The 22163-nt window shown below is 32.6% G+C and overlaps 1 protein-coding gene across 1 annotated transcript in view; it reads left to right on the top strand.

Annotated features, from left to right (window-relative positions):
* The window catches only part of LOC145332945 (uncharacterized), a 42155-nt gene that overhangs the window by 2960 nt on the left and 17032 nt on the right, over nt 1–22163 (top strand). Inside the window, exons 3-15 of the mRNA XM_080178061.1 lie at nt 530–618; nt 1068–1109; nt 9039–9100; nt 9383–9468; nt 10246–10294; nt 11318–11410; nt 11908–11978; nt 13403–13482; nt 18799–18861; nt 19480–19560; nt 19828–19930; nt 21005–21071; nt 21501–21572. Coding sequence (XP_080034187.1) covers nt 530–618; nt 1068–1109; nt 9039–9100; nt 9383–9468; nt 10246–10294; nt 11318–11410; nt 11908–11978; nt 13403–13482; nt 18799–18861; nt 19480–19560; nt 19828–19930; nt 21005–21071; nt 21501–21572 — 958 coding nt within the window. The remainder of the gene's footprint in view (nt 1–529; nt 619–1067; nt 1110–9038; nt 9101–9382; nt 9469–10245; nt 10295–11317; nt 11411–11907; nt 11979–13402; nt 13483–18798; nt 18862–19479; nt 19561–19827; nt 19931–21004; nt 21072–21500; nt 21573–22163) is intronic.

Genomic DNA, 22163 nt, shown 5'->3' with positions numbered 1-22163 from the left:
TCTGCTTATTAAAATTTTAGGAATATTTGTCGAAAAAGTGGATATCTAATTTAGCGTAGTGATGCTACTCTTTAAGTATTTTGTTTGATTGTTATGTTTATCTGTAATACTCTTATTGCCCAGTTCTTTATTTCTTTTTTCACTACCGGCTACGCCCCTAAAGCACTTCTGGGGCACTTGAGGGGGAATGGCTTTGGTTTCTGCCTATGCCAATTTTCAATTTTAGTTTTAAAAAGAAAAAATGAAAAAAATTTTGGTAGGTATTTTTTTTCTAGGGTAGTTTTATTTTGGGAAAGTGGTAGTACCCTCCCCCAAAATAGTAAAAAACCTTCACAGGACCTGAGAAAAGCTAAATTGTAAAGGAGAATCATATTGTTCCAGTGCAGTGGTTACAAGGTTCTTCGCTACAAACCAAAAGCTTACTTGTTAGGATTGTTTGAAAGAATTATTCTTAGAATAAGTTGATGCTATTCTTTACCTCTTTCAAGTTTGTCAAATTGCCTACCTATCTATCTATCTATCTATCTAGAAGAAAGAGACAGTGTGGAAGATATGTTAAAGTTAGTTGGTACTGATGAAGATCCCTTCGTTGCCCTCAGATGGTTGAGATCCACACAGGTTAGACTTCAAAAATTCGTTCTGTAGATTTTTAAAATATATTTATTTTTATCACGCAAGCGTGTTCTATAACGCTTTGGTTTCCTCACTATGTCCGCAACTATGTATGTAAAACAAATGTTTATAGCAGCTCGGTAAATCTAGTTTCAAATGATATAAAGACAATATCTCTGTCGAAGAGTAAGTCATGTAGAACAAACAGACATAAAGAGTTATAAAGTATCTGAGCTTCTAAAAAAAGTAAGATATTTCCAACATCGCTCCGAAACCGATGAATATCCTGTGGATTAGAACCAGTTCTCAGTCATACTCATACTGAAAAATTATATATTGTATCGGCATCTCGGGGCTAAAAAACTGGTCTTAATTTTTTCGTAATAATTGTACATTTTATATCCACGGAAAGCTGTCTATAATACGATGCGATAAATAACTATTTTATATTTTAGTTTAATTTGAAGGAGGCAGTGAAAGGATACAAACTTTCTAAGGTTAGGTTTTATTTTATTTTAACCCTTGCGGGCAGTAGTAGCCCCCTTGGACTTACAATATCCTTTTTGAACCTAACTAATAATAGATAAAACGAAAAAGCTAAAATTGCTTGATTTTCTTCCACAGGAGATGCGATTGATTATGAGTTTTTTTTACTTGAAATATATTTCGGAATGATGAAGTAGACTTTTTCCTTTTCCAATCAATATTACCCAAATACAGTCGACGGACGGACAGACATAATACACTAGTAATAGAGTAGTTTAGATAAACATTTTATCTATGAATAAATTGTTCCTTGTAACTTCACAAGAAATATGAATAATTCATACTTTTTGCTTACAAAACTGTTTTACACTCTTGTAAAAGTGTAAAAATTGAAGCAAAAATAGACATTAACATTTTGTATTATCATCTTAAATCTTTTTTGTTGTAAAGTTTATTACTAGCCTAGCTTCTTTATAATTTGGATTTTTCTGTTGGTCTTTTGTATCTATCCCTTTATAGGGTTTTTACGTATGTATTCTCAATCTTTAATAGATGATAAAGGGAAAAAATAAATAGTTTTGTGTTCATAAAATTTCAGTAAAATTTGTTTTATACTGTGTTTTTTTTATATAGATTTGATAAAATTTAATTTATTAAGATAATAAAAACGCATTTCTATTGATCTATATATTTAAACTGTTTGAATTATTAGTATTCTTTTTCAAAATTACTTTTATACTGCGCTTCTTGTTGATTTCGGTATTTTTGATTGATTATAATTTTATCTATAAGATAAAAACAACGCATTTCTATTGATCTGTTCAATTATTTAAACTGTTTGAATTAAGTATTTAAAGAAAAAAACATATTATTTTATACACTCTGTATTAAATTTGAATATCTATCCTTTTTACGCGTATTTGAAATAAATAACTATAATTTCGTTGTTTTACGTTTTACTACCAGACAGTGGCGTGCAGTTGGGGTTAGAGAAGTGCAACAACACTTATTTACAGTTTAAATTGGGAAGGCCTGCCTTTCTACCCTACTGGTTTCACACCCCTCTTATGAATATCTGTGTACGCCACTGCTTCAAAAACTTCCAAAAGTTCTTAGCCTATACGCAGGCCATGACATATAAAACATATCACAAACTTCTAAAAGTTCTTAGCCTATACGCAGGCGCGACTCCATGACATATAAAAAACTAAATTTCAAAACAAACCTCATGGTTATTTGTTGTCCTATTTATAGATGTTATATCCACCCCCCCCCCCCCCTTTTTATATAAACTACATTCTTCGACAAAACTTGTGAATACAAAACTTATATGTAAAAATAAGATATCTCCCTTATAATGAATAATATTTTTCATTAATTTTTTTATATCTATATATCCGGATCTTTTTATAGTGTGTTTTCCTTTCAAAACCCTCTCTTAATCTCTTTTTTGATTAAAACAAAAATTAAAAAAGGATTCAGAATTATTAATTCAGATTTATATTACATTATTATGAAAACAAAATTATTTTCCCCTAAAATAAAATATAGTCATTGTAACTTTATAAGTGGCATGCACAGGGTTTTGCGCATGTAAAAATTTTGACACCCTTCAGACAACTGAAATACACACAAACATTACATGATTTAAATCACTGAAAATCTGACTCTGCTCTTTTGATTAATATATTGAGTTTTAATTAGATAAGAGATTAATGAATGACTTTATTTACTCTTCTCTCATATTTCTAAAAATAAATGGATAGATAGATCAGCTTTTTCAATAGTCTATATTTTAATGTACATCCCCAATGATGATACACAAAATTACCCCTTCTATAAATTAGAATTAGATGTTGAAACGTTAGAACTTTTTAAACGTAATGAACTAACCAATCTAAATTCACTAAAGTCCCCAAAGTGGTTAAGCCAAGAAAATGTTATAATAAAACTTTGGAGACAAGTGTGATAAACAGCACGTTGTCCACTGTGTCTCTGAATAGATTTACTTCACCTTCAAGCCGTAAGTTGGAATTTCATGTTCCATTCATCTCACAATTTAGAAAAATATAGTCTAAGAACACACAGAGAAGATAATTCAAGAGAGAGCTGTAAGTAAAATTATTGCACATAATTGTCAGGCTTTTGTTATTCATAAATTTTACTATGCCTTTATTCTTTACTTAATTCTTTAATCTTATAATATTCTATCCATCTATAGATTTTATTTATAGAGATGTTAAAGCTTCCTATTTCATAAGTAGATTAGGGATGGGAGACCAGTTACGTGCACGCCGTCCATCCTGCACCGTGCATCAATGATCCTAGAAGCTACACCAGAAGAGTCCTACTGTGCTGGAAAGGTCCTAGGGTAGATGCCAGACTGAATTCTGGTCACTTCCCCCAGTTCAGGGGGTTTGGGTGGGGCTAACAATCCTTCCCTAGAAAAAACCTGCTCACGTTCAATCTGCACAAAGTAAAGACCAATTTAACTTTGGGCTCGGGAACGAAGTAGAGGTTGGAAACAACAATATGATGTTTGGCTGGGAAACCGCTAAAGGACCAGTCAGGCGGATGATTCTGAATTCCCGCAGACCAGCAAAAATTTGCACCTGGAATGTTCGGACAATGTTTCAGTCAGGCCAGACAGAAAACATTTGCCGAGAAATGCTTAAAGCCAAGGTTGATATCCTGGCTATCACCGAATCAAGGTGGACAAATAATGGAGAGTTTAAACATCATTCTGGCTTGAAAATACTTTACTCAGGCCATATGAATGAGGATCTAGGACATAACCAAGGGGTGGCTCTTATGCTGACCAAGCAAGCAGAGCAGGCCATGATCAGTTGGCAACCCCATGGTCCAAGAATCATGGAGGCCTACTTCAAATCCTCAGATAAAAACATCAATCTGAGAATAATAGTAGCATATGCTCCTACAGAACAAGCAGATACAGAGGTCAAAAACGAATTTTATGACCAGCTTGACTCTGTATTTAAGAATGGTCATAAAGAAAAGGACCTGACCATACTCCTAGGAGATTTCAATGCTCAAGTGGGGAGTAATAATGAGAATTTAGAAGAAGTCATGGGCAGATATGGCCTAGGCTTAAGTAATGGCAAGGAAAATGACAATGGTGATAGACTTGTAAGTTTTTGTACTGAAAACAAACTTGTCATTGGTGGAACCATCTTTAAACACAAGAAGATTCATACTGCCACCTGGAGATCACCAGATCAAAGAACCTTTAATCAGATAGATCACATCTGTATATCTAGACGTTTTAAAGGTTCTCTCCTTGATGTCAGGGTTGAAAGAGGACCTGATGTTAATTCAGACCATTATCTTCTATCTTCTAAAGTTCGGCTTAGATTTAAAAAGCAGGACACAAAGCCTAACCCCAGGAAAAAGTATAACTTAACAACCCTTCAAAACTCTGAAAAGCTACAAGAGTTTAAGCTCACTCTAAAGAACAGATTTGAGTTGTTGACTCTTCAAGAGGATGATGGAGTTGAAGATATTTGGCAAGGTATCAAAAAAGTTTATAATGATACTAGCCAAGAAAAATTAGGTTTCAAAAAGGCTAACCAAAAGCCGTGGATCACTCAAAGATCCATTGATCTCATGGATCAAAGAAGAGAGGTAAGACAAAAGACACTCTCCAGAAACTCTCCAGAAGATAAAGACCTGTATAAGATGCTCAGCAGGGAAATCCAAAGAAGTGTCAGAATTGACAAAAAAGAACACTTGGAAAACCTTGCTATGCAAGCAGAAAATGCTGCTAATCAAAATAGAATGAAAGATGTCTATGAGATTACTAAGAGCATTGCAGGTAAAGTACACAAATCAGGATCACACATCAGAGACAAGGATGGTTCACTCCTTAAAACTGATGAAGATATTCTAAATAGATGGGCAGAGCACTTCACTGAACTGCTGAATCTTCCAGTTCCAGAGGAAGAAACTGAGATTCCATCCTCAGATGCACTTGACATTGACTGTCGAGCGCCAAATCTATTGGAAATCAAGGAGGCCATTAAAAGTTTGAAAAATAACAAGGCCGCTGGACCTGATAACATACCAGCTGAGGTCATAAAAGCAGACCTAGATACATCTGCTGAGGCATTCCTACCTCTGATCACAAAGATATGGAATGATGAGTTATGCCCAGAGGACTGGAAGAACGGACATATCTCAATACTAGCCAAAAAAGGAGACTTGACCCAATGTGGAAACTACAGAGGGATAATGCTCCTTTCAGTACCTGGCCGTATCCTTAGTAAGATTCTTCTTAATAGAATAAAGAAGAAGGTTAATGAAAAGCTAAGACCTAATCAGGCTGGATTTAGACCAAACCGTTCCACTATTGATCAGATAACCTCTCTAAGAATCATCATAGAGCAATCCAAGGAATGGAACTCTGAGCTTTTTGTAAACTTCATTGACTACAAAAAAGCATTCGATTCTTTAGACAGAAGATCTCTCTGGAAAATCTGCCGACACTATGGCATTCCAGAAAAGATAATCAATATCATTAAAGCTATCTATCATAAAGGAGGTGGAAATGTAATGTATAAAGGTAAACTATCAACCTTTTTTGAGATTGTAACAGGCGTCAGACAAGGATGCCTTCTTTCTCCCTTCCTTTTCCTCCTTGCCATTGACTGGATCATGAAGAACTGTGAAAGTAATGATGGCATTCGCTGGGAGCTATTTGGCAATCCCAAATATTTAGGAGATCTGGACTTTGCTGATGATATCGCTTTGTTAACAAGCAATAGAAGTCAAATGCAAAGAAGGACTAACAGGATAGCTGAAACCTCCAAGAAAATTGGACTAGAAATAAATGTTCCTAAAACCAAAATACTCAGATTAAATGCAAATTCCCAAGAACCAATTACTATTGGAGACCAAATTCTTGAGGATGTAGATTGTTTTGAGTATCTTGGAAGTAAAATCGATGAAGCTGGAGGCACTCTAACAGATGTTAAAGCTAGAATTAACAAATCTAGGACAGCCTTTGCCAGCCTGAACAAAATTTGGAATTCCAACAACATCTCCATAAAGACCAAGTTAAGACTGTTCAAGTCAAATGTTCTCTCTGTTTTGCTGTATGGGGCTGAAACTTGGTTCCTAAACACAGCAGTGGTCTCCAAGCTACAGACATATGTCAATAAATGTCTAAGGAGAATCCACAAGATCTTTTGGCCTAATAAGATCACAAATGCTGAGCTTCTAGAGCGCAGTGATATGTCAGACATTATACTGACAATAAAACAGAGAAAATGGAGATGGCTGGGGCACACTCTAAGGAAAGGGCATGATGATATAACCAATCAAGCCTTGACTTGGAACCCCCACGTAGGAAAGAGGAAACCAGGTAGACCAAAAACAACCTGGAGGAGGGAACTCTTAAGTGAACTGAAAGAAAAGAAAATTCCATCTTTCAGCAATGCCTCAAAACGTGCCCAGAAAAAGGAAGATTGGAGAACCATTGTGCATGGCCTACGTTCTGCCGAGAACTAAAAGGCAATGATGATGATTTCATAAGTAGAACATTTTTTGAGGATTTCGGAGGTAAAATTAACTGAGAACGTTGCTTTGCTAGAGAATGCATAAAAATTCTGTATTGAAAATGTGTTTTCTCAATTTTTTCTCAATACGCTACTTAATGATGTTGTAATCCTTGTATATCTACAATTTTTTTTTACAAAGGGGGAGGTCATTTTCTAGTAAATTCCGTAAAGGTGTGTGTGTTATAAGGCCTAAAAATAGTAGTAGAACGATAAGGTGCTCTATATATTTGTATTCCCTATTGAATAGAACAATAGGGAGCACCTTATCGTTCTACTACTATTTTTAGGCCTTATAACACACACACCTTTACACACCTTTACGGAATTTACTAGAAAATTACCTCCCCCTTATAAAAGAATTAAGGTACTTTACTGAATTTATGTAATAAAATAATCTGAACAAATTGTCTTTTTAATAAATATCTTATTTTTGATAAATAAACCACATTTGCAAAATTAAAAATTTTTAGCATCTAATTAATTACTATGAATTTCATTTTACATGTTTATGTTATAATCTATCTAATTTATATAATTTGTTAAAAAAAGATTTCTGAATTACAGTTTACTGTTATTTTCTTTAAAATTAAATGTTACTTTTTTTCATGAAAAAGTTGACAAAATATTGGTAACTTCTAATGGTAAAGTATTTTTTCTATTACGTTGTTATTTAAGTAAAGTGTTTGTGTTATTAGTGCATAAATTGTATATCATTAAACACAAAATTACCTAACAAGCTTTGTTTCAAAATTTAATTAACTGCTTACCTAACTTCCTAATTCTGCAATTTATCTAAGTTTTACAGTTTATATTGTATAATTATGTAATACTAGCGGCTACGCCCCTAGAGGCATCTAGGGGGACTTGAAGCGGGGTGAGTTGAATTCGATATCTATTTTTTACTTCAGATTGAAAAAAAAAAATTTAAAACAATTAGGGGGGGGGGAGGTCATTTTATCCAGGGGCTGATTTCTCTTTGCAGGTTGGAGACACACACATCCTGGTACTTTAATATAGGGTTATTCTTTTCTGTCCTATTGATAGAATATAATTGGTTTTTTTTTCAGTAGATTCAAAGAATTATTTCTACATAACTAACATTTTTTTATGGGTTCTAACAAAATAACTGAATTTTTAAAACGATTGGGGTAATTTCTCAAGAAATTTTGGAACAATAATTCATTTAGATTAACAGAATTTTTTGTTGAAAGCTTAAAATCTAGGAATAAGGTACAGCCAACAATTTAAATAAATCTAAAATAATATTTTTTTTTTTGTGGGGGGGGGCGGAAATAAAGGCCGCCAATTCTATTTTGTGTTTCCCCCCAACAACAGCTGAAAATAACGTAAATGTTTCATGATCTTTTTCTCTAAATAATTTCATAAGTAAATATTCTATTTTAATTTCGCTGCAATGCGTAAAGCCCATTCTTGTCAACAATATATTTTTCCCATTATTTATTGATTGATAAATTCTATCAGATCTATAAATAAATAGAACATGAATTAGAAATCAGGAATCTAAAGGTATAAGACAATGACCAACAAATTTATGTAAATCCCCAATGATGACATATACAATTACCCCTTCTGTAGATTAAAATTAGTGGTTAAAACGCTTGAACACTCAACTTAATAAACCAACCAATCATAATTTAGTAAAAGTTGTTCAGCCAACTAATAAGAAAACGTTATTATAAAACTTTGGGGACTAGTGTAATGAGCAGCAAATTTTCCCCTCTCTCTGGATTAGAAATACATACATAGGGTAGGGAGAAGGCAATGTTAATCCTGACTTAGAAAATTATTGGTTTTTACGAATCTTACAAAAAACAAATGATGGACAAAAATCACGCGCGTTTTTACTTTTGCATTAAATGACTGATAATAATAAAATTAAAAGAATTCAAATTAATTTTTATAAATTATTACAAAATTTTCTCTCTTTTCTCTAATCAAATCAATTCTAAAATGAATGTTGAGAAAATGATAATTTCATAAGCTTCCAAATATATATATACACAAATGTTTAAAAACATAATTAAATTAAATGAATTTGTAGATTAGAAGATTAATTTTAGATTAAAATATTCCATAACAAATTTTTTAAAAACTGTCATATTTTTATTTTCATGATTTTGAACAAAGCTCGGCGGTATCAGCCGCAGTCACATTTAGCTGCGACACCATAAGCTTTCAAAAGCCACCTCAACGTCAACATATGTTAACATCGGTCGCAGCTACTCGAGCCACTGTTACGCGGCTTTTCAAAAAACGGCAGCTACAATCAACCACGTATTGTCTCTAATACTGTATAAAACGAAATATGTTATTATGCAATTAACAAATAATCAAATTTTTAAGGAATGGTGTCTTGTAAAAGGAGCTCAATATCTTGTCAACTGGAGGCCTCCAGAAGTTTTAAGGTATGGACTAGAATTAACATTTTTATTTTAATAATCAAAGTTTCCCTGATTTTCTTTCTGTCTGTGTGTATACACAAAAAAAAGTTAGAAATCTGAATTATTTGTTATTAAATTCTTTACCTGACCACGTTTAAGAAGTGTAAGTCTTGAGGGGACAGAAAAAATAGGGCTGACTGTCCTCCCCATTATCTTGTAGTAGGGGGTGGATGGAGAGGGTTACTACAAAAAAAAGTTTTTCTACAAATTATTTATTGATTAATTTCTAAATTTCAATTGTTTAAGAAAATTTTATCCTGGTGGATTTATCGGTTACGACAAATCTGGGTGTCCAGTTTGGATGATTCCTTTGGGTAGAGCTGATATGAAAGGTAGGAAAAGAATAGTTATTTATCGCATTGTATTGTAAACAGCTTTCTTCGGATATAAATATGTACAATTATAAGTATAAAACCAGTTTTGTTGGCCCCGAGATGCCGAAGGCACGGGCTAACAAAAATTGGTTATAATATTATGATTGTACATTTTTATATACGTAGAAACTGTATGTATAACGATACAATACATGATTTTCAGTATGGCTTAGAACCGGTTATATTCCAGCGGATATTAATCGGTTTCGAAGCTATACTGGAATAGTTATTTCTCGTATCGTATTATAAACGGCTTTCCGCGGATATAGAATGTACAATTATAAGATTAAAACTAGTTTTTTTTAGCCCCGAGATGCCGAAGGCACGGGCTAAAAGAACTAGTTTTAATCTTATGATTGTACATTTTTATATTCGTAGAAAGCTGGCTATAATACGAAGCTAGACATAGTTTTTTCGTATGGATGAGAACCGGTTCCTATCCACCGGATTCGAATGAATACGAAAAAAATACTTAAAAACAACAAAAATAGTTTTCAATCAGATATTTTGTTTTAAGTAGGGTAGGACCGAACGAACCAAATATCTTTTGATAAATTCACTGAGTGAAAAAGTCTTTGATACTTCCCAGCTATTTATTGAAATATATTTCGGTGGACATTGCACCCTCTTCAGTCTTGAGTTTAGTTGGATGTTAAAAGTATTTGCTAGGTGGCAACCAGTAGCTAATAAACATCTTTTAGTTAAATTGCTTTCTGTAAACAAATTATTTTTCAGGATTGCTTGGAGCTGCTACGAAATTGGACTTTATAGATTTTACGCTCAAGTAAGTACAAATATTTAACCTAAAATCAGGCTACGGCTGAATTAAATTTTGTGGTTGTGACATTAAGCTATTTATTACACAAGTCCCCAAAGTTTTATAATAACTCTTCTATATTCGTTGACTTAACAACTTTGGGGACTTTAATAAATTTTGATTGGACGGTTTATTAAATTGAGTGTCCATAGTCTATACGTTTCAACCACCAACTGTAATCTACAGAAGGAGTAATTTTGTGTATCAACATTGGGGATGCACATCAATTCATCGGCAATTGTCTTATCCCTTTAGATCCATGAATAGGTTGGCTAAAAGCGGTTGCTTTTTAGGGCTATTTAGGCTTGATGTGGCTGCCGCTGTTAGTAGACTAGACAGCTGTGGCTTATAATGGCTGATTCTTTCTTTAATTCGCTGATATTTCTCAAAGCTGTGGAGTTTTGCAGCTGTTGCCAACAATTGCAGAACTGAAAATGCTGCGTTGATTAGTGCTTCTACATAGATTAAGATTTTGGGAAGCTAATTTATCCTGCAATGACCTATAATTTGTCAAGAAAATATAAAGTAATTATCAAGTGAAATTTACAATGGAATAAAGTATGAATAAAAAAATGTACTACAAAATCGAATTAACTCGTAATTTGAGTTTGAAAGAAAATGTATTACAACAGGGAAAACATAATTAATTACATTCAATTCTGTTCAATTTAATTGCAGTTTCAAATATATTTATCTATCTATCTAACTAACTAGCTATCTATCTATCTGTCTATCTATCTATTTTTTGTATGAAAGAATTAATCTTAGAATCATTGTTCTATCCATCCATCCATCCATCCATCCATCCATCCATCCATCCATCCATCCATCCATCCATCCATCCATCCATCCATCCATCCATCCATCCATCCATCCATCCATCCATCCATCCATCCATCCATCCATCCATCCATCCATCCATCCATCCATCCATCCATCTATCTATCTATCTATCTATCTATCTATCTATCTATCTATTTATCTATCTAGGATCCTAGAGACCTCATTGAGACTAATGAGAGAATCCGAGGAGACCCGAGGCCAACCTGTTTACCAACATATTTTCATTTTTGATATGCAGGAAAATTTGCCTAAATACATGGGTGCATTTCGTGGATTTTACAAAAAGTTTTGAAATTTTTTTTACAATTTTTAATTAAAAAAAAGATATTTTAAGGTTAGGTTTGGTTATATGTCTAGGGGCCCGAGTGCCCACGGCTAGGCAAGCCAGGGGGCCGAACGCTGAGGATAATGATCATTATAAAAAGTTGAGGCTATTTTCCATAAGTGAATGTTGTGAGGCTATTTTGTCCAAGATCTTTCTAAATTAAAGGGAAGCTTATTATATATTTAGGTACTTTAGGGCTAGATTTCATAGGGTACTCTTACTACAGATAAATCATAATTTTAAGCTAGGTTTTTTCATGATAATAAATTCAGTAATATTTGAGGACCTTCTGCCAATAAATAAAGAAACTATAAATAAGCAGTTCCTTTATTAGACTAATTCCTTACATGCACTCTACCGATTACTTTGTTAATAACAATTTTAAAAGTTAGGCTAATTTTCTGAATTAGGATTTTTCATTATCTGACGCACTCTACAGCCAAACCTTAGAAGTGGTTCAAAGCCTTATATCTATCTACGAAAGTAAGTATATTTATCATTATAAAAACAAAGCTTTTCCATAATAAGCTCTTGTTAATTTATATACGATAGAATTTTCCTATTGATTTCAAACATTACTTAATAATTCCTATAACAGTTGGGTCAATTTAGAATAATCGTTACAAGAAAGACCGTACGTTAATTCATTCTTTTTAACATGTTTAGCAAGAGTAGCATCTTTATTAACATAACCATAAATAACATGATAACATTTAAATTTTGTTTTATTGTAATGAATTATAGAATAGTTATTTCTCGCATCGTATTATAAACGGCTTTCCGCGGATATAGAATGTACAATTATAAGATTAAAACGAGTTTTTTTAGCCCCGAGGTGCCGTAGGCACGGGCTAAAAAAACTGTTTTTAATCTTATGATTGTACATTTTTATATTCGTAGAAAGCTGGATATAATACGATGCTAGACATAGTTTTTTCGTATGGATGAGAACCGGTTTCTATCCACCGGATTCGAATGAATACGAGAAAAGTTTTGTATCTGAAAATATTATCGCAATATTATAATGTTGTTTTTCCAAAGTTATGATAAAATAATCCTCTTAATATACGTATATGCTACATTAATAAGTATTCCTAGATTTTTATGTATTTATATATAGCAAAATTAGCAAAGTTTCAAAGTTTAAACAAATGGCAATTAAATGAATATAAAAATACTAATGAAAAGACACAATTATTTTGTAAAATATATGCTCCGTGCTAAGAGAAATCTTCACGAAAATCCTTTCTTAAATAGCAGCCAATATCCTCCCATGCGATAAAGACAGACGGACATAGTAAATTATAGAGCCTATGTCAGGGGTATCACGACAAATAAACTTCAGACGTCTATCTTAACTGACAGACTAGAAAATCCTCCTCTATGAATTATTTTGAGTCGTGGTTGTATTGTATGAGAACTAAAGTCAATAATTATGAATATTTTTCTGTACTTAGATATTTATCCGTAAACAAAATCAATCTATCAATCTATCGCTTTTTTTGGATCTCGCTTTCCACGGAACCATTATGGTTCTCCTTTACAGCAAAGCTTATTATAGATCCAGGGAAGGTTTTAAACTATATTGTATGAGGGCATCTTTCGCCTCATAAAAAAGATGCCCCCCCCCCCTCCAAACAAAAAAATCTTTTAAAAACTATTTTGAAAATGAGGAAACGGCAATAAATGTGTCCCTAGAAGCTTCTAGGGGCATAGGTAGGCGCTAGTATAACACAGGTTATTACGATGACTGTCTTTAAGACTAGTTGTATGTATAATCTTTAGATACGATTGGGTCTGCTATTCTCTAACGGCTTTACAATGGTTTTAGGATATTTTCTTGTTAATACAACCCAAGCAAATAGTGCAAAATTAAATCTATTAATCTTACTATTGAATATATTTAGGTAATTACCCGGAAACCCTAAAAGCTGCATATGTTATTAACACATCCAAGATTTTTCAAATGGTCTTTGCTATTATTCAGGTATAATAAATACATCGGAAAATGGATCATGGAAAGAAAACGAAGTAGCTGGTTTCGTCGTATTTAAACAGAAGCTTTTCTCCTATTTCTCCCCCTCCTATCTTTTTCTCTACAATATAAAGGGTGTGCAAAAAAATGCAAACATTTTTAAAATTTAAATTGCGCGGCTTGTGTCAATAGTCGAAAAATGTTACGCATACCGTTAGAACCGCTAAGAAGTCTACTTTATGGAAATATAAAAACGATTCCTCTGCTACGTATAGTTACGGAGCTACGTGTTAAAATGTCCCAACTGATGTAAAACTTGACTTGCGAGTAAATTTTGAAATATAACTAAAAATTATAGAAGATATTTTGCAAAAAGAGATGCCTACATTTTTTAATTTCAAATTGCGCGGCTTGTGTAAATAGTAGAAACAAATAATCTAAGAGCTAGATGGTAAAATGTCCCAACTCACAAATCAAGATTTAAAGTTGGGACATTTTAACATGTAGTTCCTAAACTATGCGTAGCACAGGAATCGTTTTTATATTTCCTAAAAATAGACTTCTTAGCGGTTCTAACGGTATGCATAGTATTTTTCATTAACACAAGCCGCGCAATTTCAATTTAAAAAATGTTAGCATTTTTTTTCGCACACCCTTTACTTTACTAGCGGCAACGCCCCCTAGAGACCTCTAGAGGCACTTGTTGGGGAAGGGGGGAAGGTGATTGAATTCGGAAACTCAATTTTTATTTTACCCTCCCCAGAAATGGTTATAAACCATTTCAGAACCTTTGAGAAGTTATTCTAAAATGAGAAACATATTGGGTCAGCGATTAGCGAGATACTTTGGTACAGACAGACACATAGATACATTTACTTTATTATAAGGATACATAACTCTTTCCGTTTAACACTTCCCTGAACCTTTATTTGTGTAAATTTGCGCGTTTTTAATATTATTATCCTTGTTTTCTCTTAGAGGAGAGTAATTAATTAAACAAAAGATTGTACGTAGTTAGAGAATTAGGTGACTTAAAAACAGCCAAAATTTAGTTAAGTAATACTTATTTATCGCAACGTATTAGTGTCTCAACCATGACACTTTGGTTGAGTGTGACTTCCGAATTAGCGGGAAGTTCTAGAGATCTTGTTTGACGTACACACAAACCCCCAATACCAGGAACCATCAAGTTTCAACAGCAGGTTTGATTATAGATTTATTGAGGCAAACTATTTCAAAGTCCTGAAATTACAAAATCAATTAATACAAAATTCCAGTTTTTATAACCACGTAATCTTATTTGCTTTTTAAAATCATTTTTTTCTACGGTTAAGAATCTTTGGAAACTTTGGCTTTAAAGGAAAATTATTTGGTTTAATAAATCATTGTTAAATGCAAAAATAAAATCACATAAAAAATTACTAAAACATAATAATTAATCATAATAAAGTTTCATGTTTAGCTGGCTAAAGCCTTTTAAACTAAATATAATCGTCCTATCCGCCATTCAATTTAAACAAAATTAACAAATTCTACCTGAAGTTCTTATGGTTTAAAGCCCCTGGTATACTAGGGTCGTTCACGCACTATGAGACCAATGATAGGCCCAACTTTGTTCTCCGAAATCTTCACACACTCACATATCATTCAAAAGTAAAGAACGTGGACGCATCCAAACATAAACAATCCATGCCGCGTCTCTTTAGAAAAGGAAAGTAAAACAAAGACGACATTTGCGCTTAATTTGGGATAATGAATAAGGAATTAATTTCGATCTTGATAAACACAAGGCTTCCTCGAAAAGAGGTTAAGACAATTAGAGACAGCTTTCCGTGGTTATTAAAATGTAATATTATCACATTAAAACCAGTTTTGTAAGCCCCGATATAATACGATGCAATACATGGTTTTCCAGCATGGCTAAGAACCGGTTCTAATCTAGCGGATTTCGAAGCCATAGTGGAAAAAAATTCTGAAATAAAAATTAAAATTGAACGGCTATTCCGTGCCTATAGCCCATTTTTAATAGGCAAACTTGACAAAACTAACATTTCTTGGATTAATCGTATAACTAGTAAACTCTTAGCTGTTATAGGAGCATTATTGTCAATTTTAAGCAAACAGCTATTTGATAAAGAGAAAATTTAACTGATTTTTATGAACACTTTTGTTAAGAGCAATTAATATATGTACGTTGTTAATTTACATTGTCTTATTTTCTCTCAGGTTTTATCCAGGGATCTAAAGGGATAAGACAATTACCAATAAATTAATGTACATCCCCAATGATGATACATAAATTACATATTCTGTAGATTAAAATTAATGGTTGAAACGTTTGGACACTCAACTCAATGATCTAACCAATCAAAATTCACTAGACGAATATGAAAGTGTTATTATAAAACTGTGGGACTAGTGTAATAAACAGCCCATTGTCCCCTCTCTCTCTGGGTTATGTCAGGGTGACTGGGATTCAATAAGGGTTGATAGATTTATGTATCCCACTTTTTAAGGAGTGGGGACAAAACACCTAATTTAAAAATGCCTAACTAAAAATGCCTAACTAAAAACACCTAAGTTTAAAAATACCTAATGTTAAAAACACATAAGTTAAAAACACCTAATTTATAAATGCCTAATTTATAAATGCCTAATTCAAAAACGCCTAACTAAAAATGCCTAACTAAAAATACCTAATTTTAAAAATGTCTAATTTTAAAAACGCCTAATTTAAAAATACCTAATTCTAAACTATCTAAACGCCTAATTTAACAATGCCCAATTCTAAAATATCTATTTTTTTCATTAAAATACTTAAAATTTTGATAACATTAATCCAATTGACTGAAGGATCTCGCTAGTCATTGAACCAATATGGTTCATCTTTACAATGAAGCTTTCCGTAGTTCATGGTTTAAAACGCTTTTGAAGAGGTTACCAACACCTTCCAATGAGAAATTGCCCTTTCAAAAAATCCCCCCCCTTCCCCGTTTTTTATATCTCTTTAATATTTCTTTATAAAACTAGAACTAAAATGGGGGATGGTCAGGTCAACTATCACCCCCCAAAAAAGCGACGCTGCGGCTACTTAGGTTAGGGAAAAAACCAATAAAAATTCATTTTCTTTGTCCTCCAACCTTTGATTTTACTAATTAATTTATTTCTCATGAGTCATGTGAGATGCCACAAACTAATCATAAAATTTTATTTTTAAAATAAAGCTCCTCTATAATAAGGGTCGGTCCGTCCGTATGTCCGTCCAGTTTTCTATTTCAAAGTATATTTTGAAATTTTGGAGGGGGTTTGTAACCCCCTTACCCCCCCCCCCCCCACACACTTATTGAATTCCCCTCCGCACTGCAATCGCTCCTAGAGAACTCTAGGGGCGTAGCTGCCGGTTTAATATGTTCAACAACAGTTTTAAGATATGCTTAAAATTAGGTTTTTTTAAATTAGGTATTTTAAAATTAGGTATTTTTAAACTTAGGTATTTATAGTTAGGTGTTTATAAAATTAGGCATTTTTTAAATTAGGTGTTTTGTCACATTAGGCATTTTTAAAATTACGTATTTTTAAATTAGACATTTTTAAATTAGGTATTTATAATTTAGGTGTTTTGTCACATTAGACATTTAAAAAATTAGGCATTTTTAAATTAGGTATTTTTAAATTAGGTGTTTTGTCCCCACTCCCTTTTTAATTGGGTAAAATCTAATTTTGGAGACTTATAATTGTTTAAAATAGGGTTTTAGATAAATTTAATCGTCAATATCCCCTCTCTCCCTGAGCTTTTTTTAGATTAGAGAAAATTCAGGGATAATAAGGGATAAGGCAATGGACTTTAAATTAATTATACGCCCTAAATTAAGTTCCTGTGGGTAACAGAAAAATTCACATTCAATTTGCGTTTGTTTGCAATGAATTGAATGAATTTGATAGATTAAAAAAGATGAATCGGTAAATAATGTTATTAAAATAATAACAATTAAATATTTTTTTTATTAAAGGGCGAATATAGGTTCGATATGATATGAGCTTATATCAAAGGTGCCATTACATACTTTTAGAATATCTATGCCAAATTTAAAAATTCAAAAAAATCCTTAAGTAGATTTTGCAATTTTCTGTTTCAATTGAACATATAATAAATGAGATTGCCGACAAAATCATTTATTTTAGCCCTTTACAAGACTTTTTTTTTACTATTTTGCTTAAGTTTGATTGACTATTACATTGGCACGCACCTTAAAAGATAATTTAAATGTTTATTATTTTAGATTATATACTAGTTTATTTAATTTTTTAAAAAGCATAAAAATAATTTGCGTAGAAGGGCGTCAGGAGTATGGACAGGGTAAATAATACGCCTTAAAGTTTATTTTCTGTACAGAGATCTTTGATTAATTCATGATGATATAAACAACCCTTGTGTACGCATTTTCAACACACACACACACGGCCACAAAAAAACAGGGATTTGAAATCATTCTTCCTCCAAGAAAATTTTATCGATTATTTTTTTTACTTTTTACATTATTTGATGTTTTTTTTAACTTTTAAATAATTTACTTTATGAAGGTAGAAGGAGGGTATATTTACCCCTGATTAATTGGTTTCCACGTTATTACGACTATCATTTAACGAAAGCTTTTTAATTCAACCTTGCCACGAAGCCTTGTGTGATGCTAGGGTGTTTGAGTTCTTAGGGAACCACACTAATTACAAAATATTTTCTTCGAGATTGACGGGTTTTAAGCTATAAACAGACTTATACAATTGAATATGTCAATATTTTTAAGTTATTTATAATCTATGGAATTGCACCTTTGATATAAGCTCATATCATATCGAACCTATATTCACCCTTTAAACTAGGGACTATACGTGTTACACAAATTCTAGAAATAAATTAAAAATTTATCTTCATAATTTCTAACTGACATTTCCATTTTATTTACTACTACATCAATCTAAATCGAAAAATATTGAGAAAAAAAAACATAAAAAAAAACAGTGAAAAATAACAACAGTGATAATAACAACGACACCGCTTTACATTGTTTCACGTCGCTATGGATTGTTTACTTAAATTTGCTCGCCGCTTACTTGTTCTAAGCTAGAGGATGGTGAGCAAGTCTGGTCGAAGTAGGAAATGGAAATGTACAGAGTTGATTTAGACATAAGTAGCGATGTATAGAATGTAAAGTATTACACTAAAGTAGGCAGCTCTAATTTTTATTTTGAATAATGTCTTCAGAAGTAGAGTTGTATGAAACAAATTTAACATGAAAATTAAAACACATAAAATGTTTTTCTTTGTTTTAGAAAACAGTAAACCAAAGAACCCTTCAGAAAATCCAAGTTTTTGGAGCTACGGGCTGGAAAGAGGTAAGCATTTTTTTGTAATGTAGATAGAATCTAATTTACCAAGTCGTAGCTTTGTTTCTTTGTTTAGACTTTGTTAGAACTATTACCAGAAGAAAATCTTCCAGTGGTTTGGGAAGGAAGAAAGCTTTGTTGTTCCGTGATAACTCTTTGTTTCTTAGTTTAGACTCTGTTAGTAGCATTACCAGAAGAAAATCTTCTATTAATGTTGGGAGAAACAAAGTTTTGTTGATCTTTGATAACTGTTTGTTAGAAGTATTACCAGGAGAAAATCATCCAGTGGTTTGGGGAGGTACAAAGCTTTGTTCTTCTGTAATAGCTCTTTGTTTCTTTGTTTAGACTCTGTTAGTAGTAATACTAGGAGAAAATCTTCCAGTAATGTGGGGAGGAACAAAGCTTTGTTGTTCTCTGATATTTCTTTTTTTTTACTTTGTTAGAGGTATTACTAGGAAAAAATATTACACTGGTGTTGGGAGGTACAAAGCTTCGTTCTTCTGTGATAACTCTTTTTCTTTGTTTAGACTTTGTTATATGTATTACAGAGAGAAAATCTTCTAGCGGTGTAGGAAGGTACAAACAAAGATTTGTTCTTCTTTATTAAGTTTTTGTGACTTTGTTTAGACTTTGTTGGAAGTATTACCAGGAGAAAATCTTCCAGTGATGTGGGGAGGTACAAAAAAGCTGACTCAATCTTGTCACGTGGTAAGTATTTACATTTTATCTTCAACTTATTTGCCATTCAAGAATTATCAGCATTGTGACGAAATGTATTGTTTATCAAAAATTAAAAATAAGAAATTTTGTTTGTTAAAAGTAATTTTGATCTAACCAAAATGTTAAAAAAAAACAATTTTAAATGGGTCGATTTTTGAAAAAATAAATCTGGTTTTAATATTATAATTTTTCATTTTAATATCAATGAAAAGCTGTCTTTAATACTATGCGATGAATAATTATTTTCTAATCAAGGATGAGGATGAGGCAAATATTTGCCCCGAGGCTGGGGGCGTCTGTCTGGGGGGAGAGATACCTGTATACTATAAAACCATCAGAAAAAATCAAGATATACATGGTATCTTTCATTGACTTATTTATAAATATATAGATATACGTATATTATAGGCAAGGGTAGATAGATAGATCAATAAGGAAAATACGAAGGGGTAAAAGTCTAGGGGTAAGATAACTGTTTACTATAAAACAACATAAAAATTTAGAAATAGATAATTGGAAAGATAGACAAATAGATCAAATAGATGGATTGATATATATATATTAGGGTGGGTCGATTTTGGACATTTTTTTTCTGAGGCCAAAGCGGGGATCTGCAATTTATATAGATATAATACACCTCTGGGTGATTTAAAATTTATCCTAAGTCAATTGTATAGCTATTTGTAAATGGGAGTCAAAAATTTATTGAATCAGAACTATGGCTTCATGGTGCTCCCTGGAACTGCCTTGAGAGGCTGAGTCAGGAACTTTTGTCCGTTTCAAAAAATCTCGTTCCTAGCCTGAGAAAATCTAAAAAACCTCTACAAATTGGACAATTCTCAATAAACCTTAATTTTTTTTGGTTTTTTAGTGATTTTTAAGGCTAGGAACAAGATATTTTGAAACGGACAAAAGTTCCTGATTCAGCTCCTCAAGGTCTTTCCAGGGAGCACTATGAAGCCATAGTTCTGATTCAAAAGTTTTTTTGAATGTCGTCTTTGCATACTAATAAGTAGTGAATTATAAACTCAATTTTTTAAAATTCTTTTTCGGTCAGAAATGTTTTTAAGGTTAATTTTATCTGTTGCATATCCCCGCTTTGTCTAATTCCGATATGAACCCACCCTAATATATATACATATATTTAGACATTTAGGTGGATTGAATAATAGATTGACAGATAGATGAATGGATAGATAGATAGATAGATAAATTGACGGATTACAATAATAAAAATGAAGTACTTTGGGATCATGGAAAGAAAACGAAGTAGTATTTTCACAGTATTTTTACAGTAACTATTCTCCTATTTCTAGCCACTGCGGGGTATTCATTAACATTTACCTAACCTAAATTAACCTATCAACGCTACTGTGAAAATACGATGAAACCCGCTACTTCGCTTGCTAACCATGATCCATACTTTGTGTAGGTCAACACTCTATTTACGGCCAGAAAATTCCTTCCAATGGTTCCTATTCTGTACAAGTTGTTGTCAGGTAAATGGTTACACAGTCAAATTATGATAGTTAAAATGGATGATTCATGGTTTTTAAAAGATTCGTTTTGGCTCAAACAACATTCTTAAGAATATACGAAAGTAATTTTTCTTCTGGTTTTGATATTAAATGATAATTATTAGACGCTTCTCTCTATTTGGCATGCAGTCCAGAGAATGAGGCTAATCTTTTCCTACAAAACATCCTGCCCTAAGCATGATTCTCAGCCTCTCCTCATGATCACCCTAGCTAATTTAGGTCCTCTTCGCCTCTAGGTCCTTTTTGGCCGCCCCTGTCTCCGTTTACCAGGAGGCTCCCACCTTCAGCAATTCATTGTAATTCTATTCTGATTTATTCTGAGCACATGTCCTAGCCACCTTATTCTTCGAATAAGTTTTATTTTTTATTAATTATATTCATTAAATAAAGGAAACGAGGTATCCTAGCATGGAGATTTAAAGTGGAGGGTGGTGATATTACTTTTTCTATTCGCAGAATAAGGTAAAGCTTTTTTTACAATTCAATAAATGTGCAAAGATGTTGCCTATTCGCCAATGTAAAAAAGTTATAGGATAATTATCACTTAAATTATGCTTTATGCTCTTGTGGCATTGGTAATTTTACCTTTTTGTCACAGGAATTATAATAAAATATGTTTGACTGATGGGAACTTTATAGCTTTATAGAATTTAATGTTTTAATATTAGGGATATCTTGAAGGACAAACAGATATAACCTTAATTTAGAAAAGCTTTCCTTTGAGATGAAATCATTGTATTAAATAAGAAAATTACACGGAAAAACAATAAAAGTTATTTCTCGCATCGTATTATAAACAGCTTTCCACGGATATAGAATGTACAATTATAAGATTAAAACTAGCCCCGAGGTGCCGTAGGCACGGGCTAAAAAACTGGTTTTAATCTTATGATTGTACATTTTTATATTCGTAGAAAGCCGTTTATAACCCGCGACCGTGGCTCAACACGTAGCGCATCCTCTCGTCGTCGGGAAGGTGATAGGTTCGAATCTCGGGCCGACACCGCGTCATAACTAAAGACGTTAAAAATGGTTCCTACTGCTGCTATATCA

Source organism: Acartia tonsa, chromosome 11, assembly GCF_053477335.1.
Source record: "Acartia tonsa isolate MP-2025a chromosome 11, ASM5347733v1, whole genome shotgun sequence".
NCBI classification, from domain to species: Eukaryota; Metazoa; Arthropoda; class Copepoda; order Calanoida; family Acartiidae; genus Acartia; species Acartia tonsa.
The sequence above is the reverse complement of the archived record's forward strand: the minus strand, read 5'-3'. Positions and strand labels throughout refer to the sequence as shown.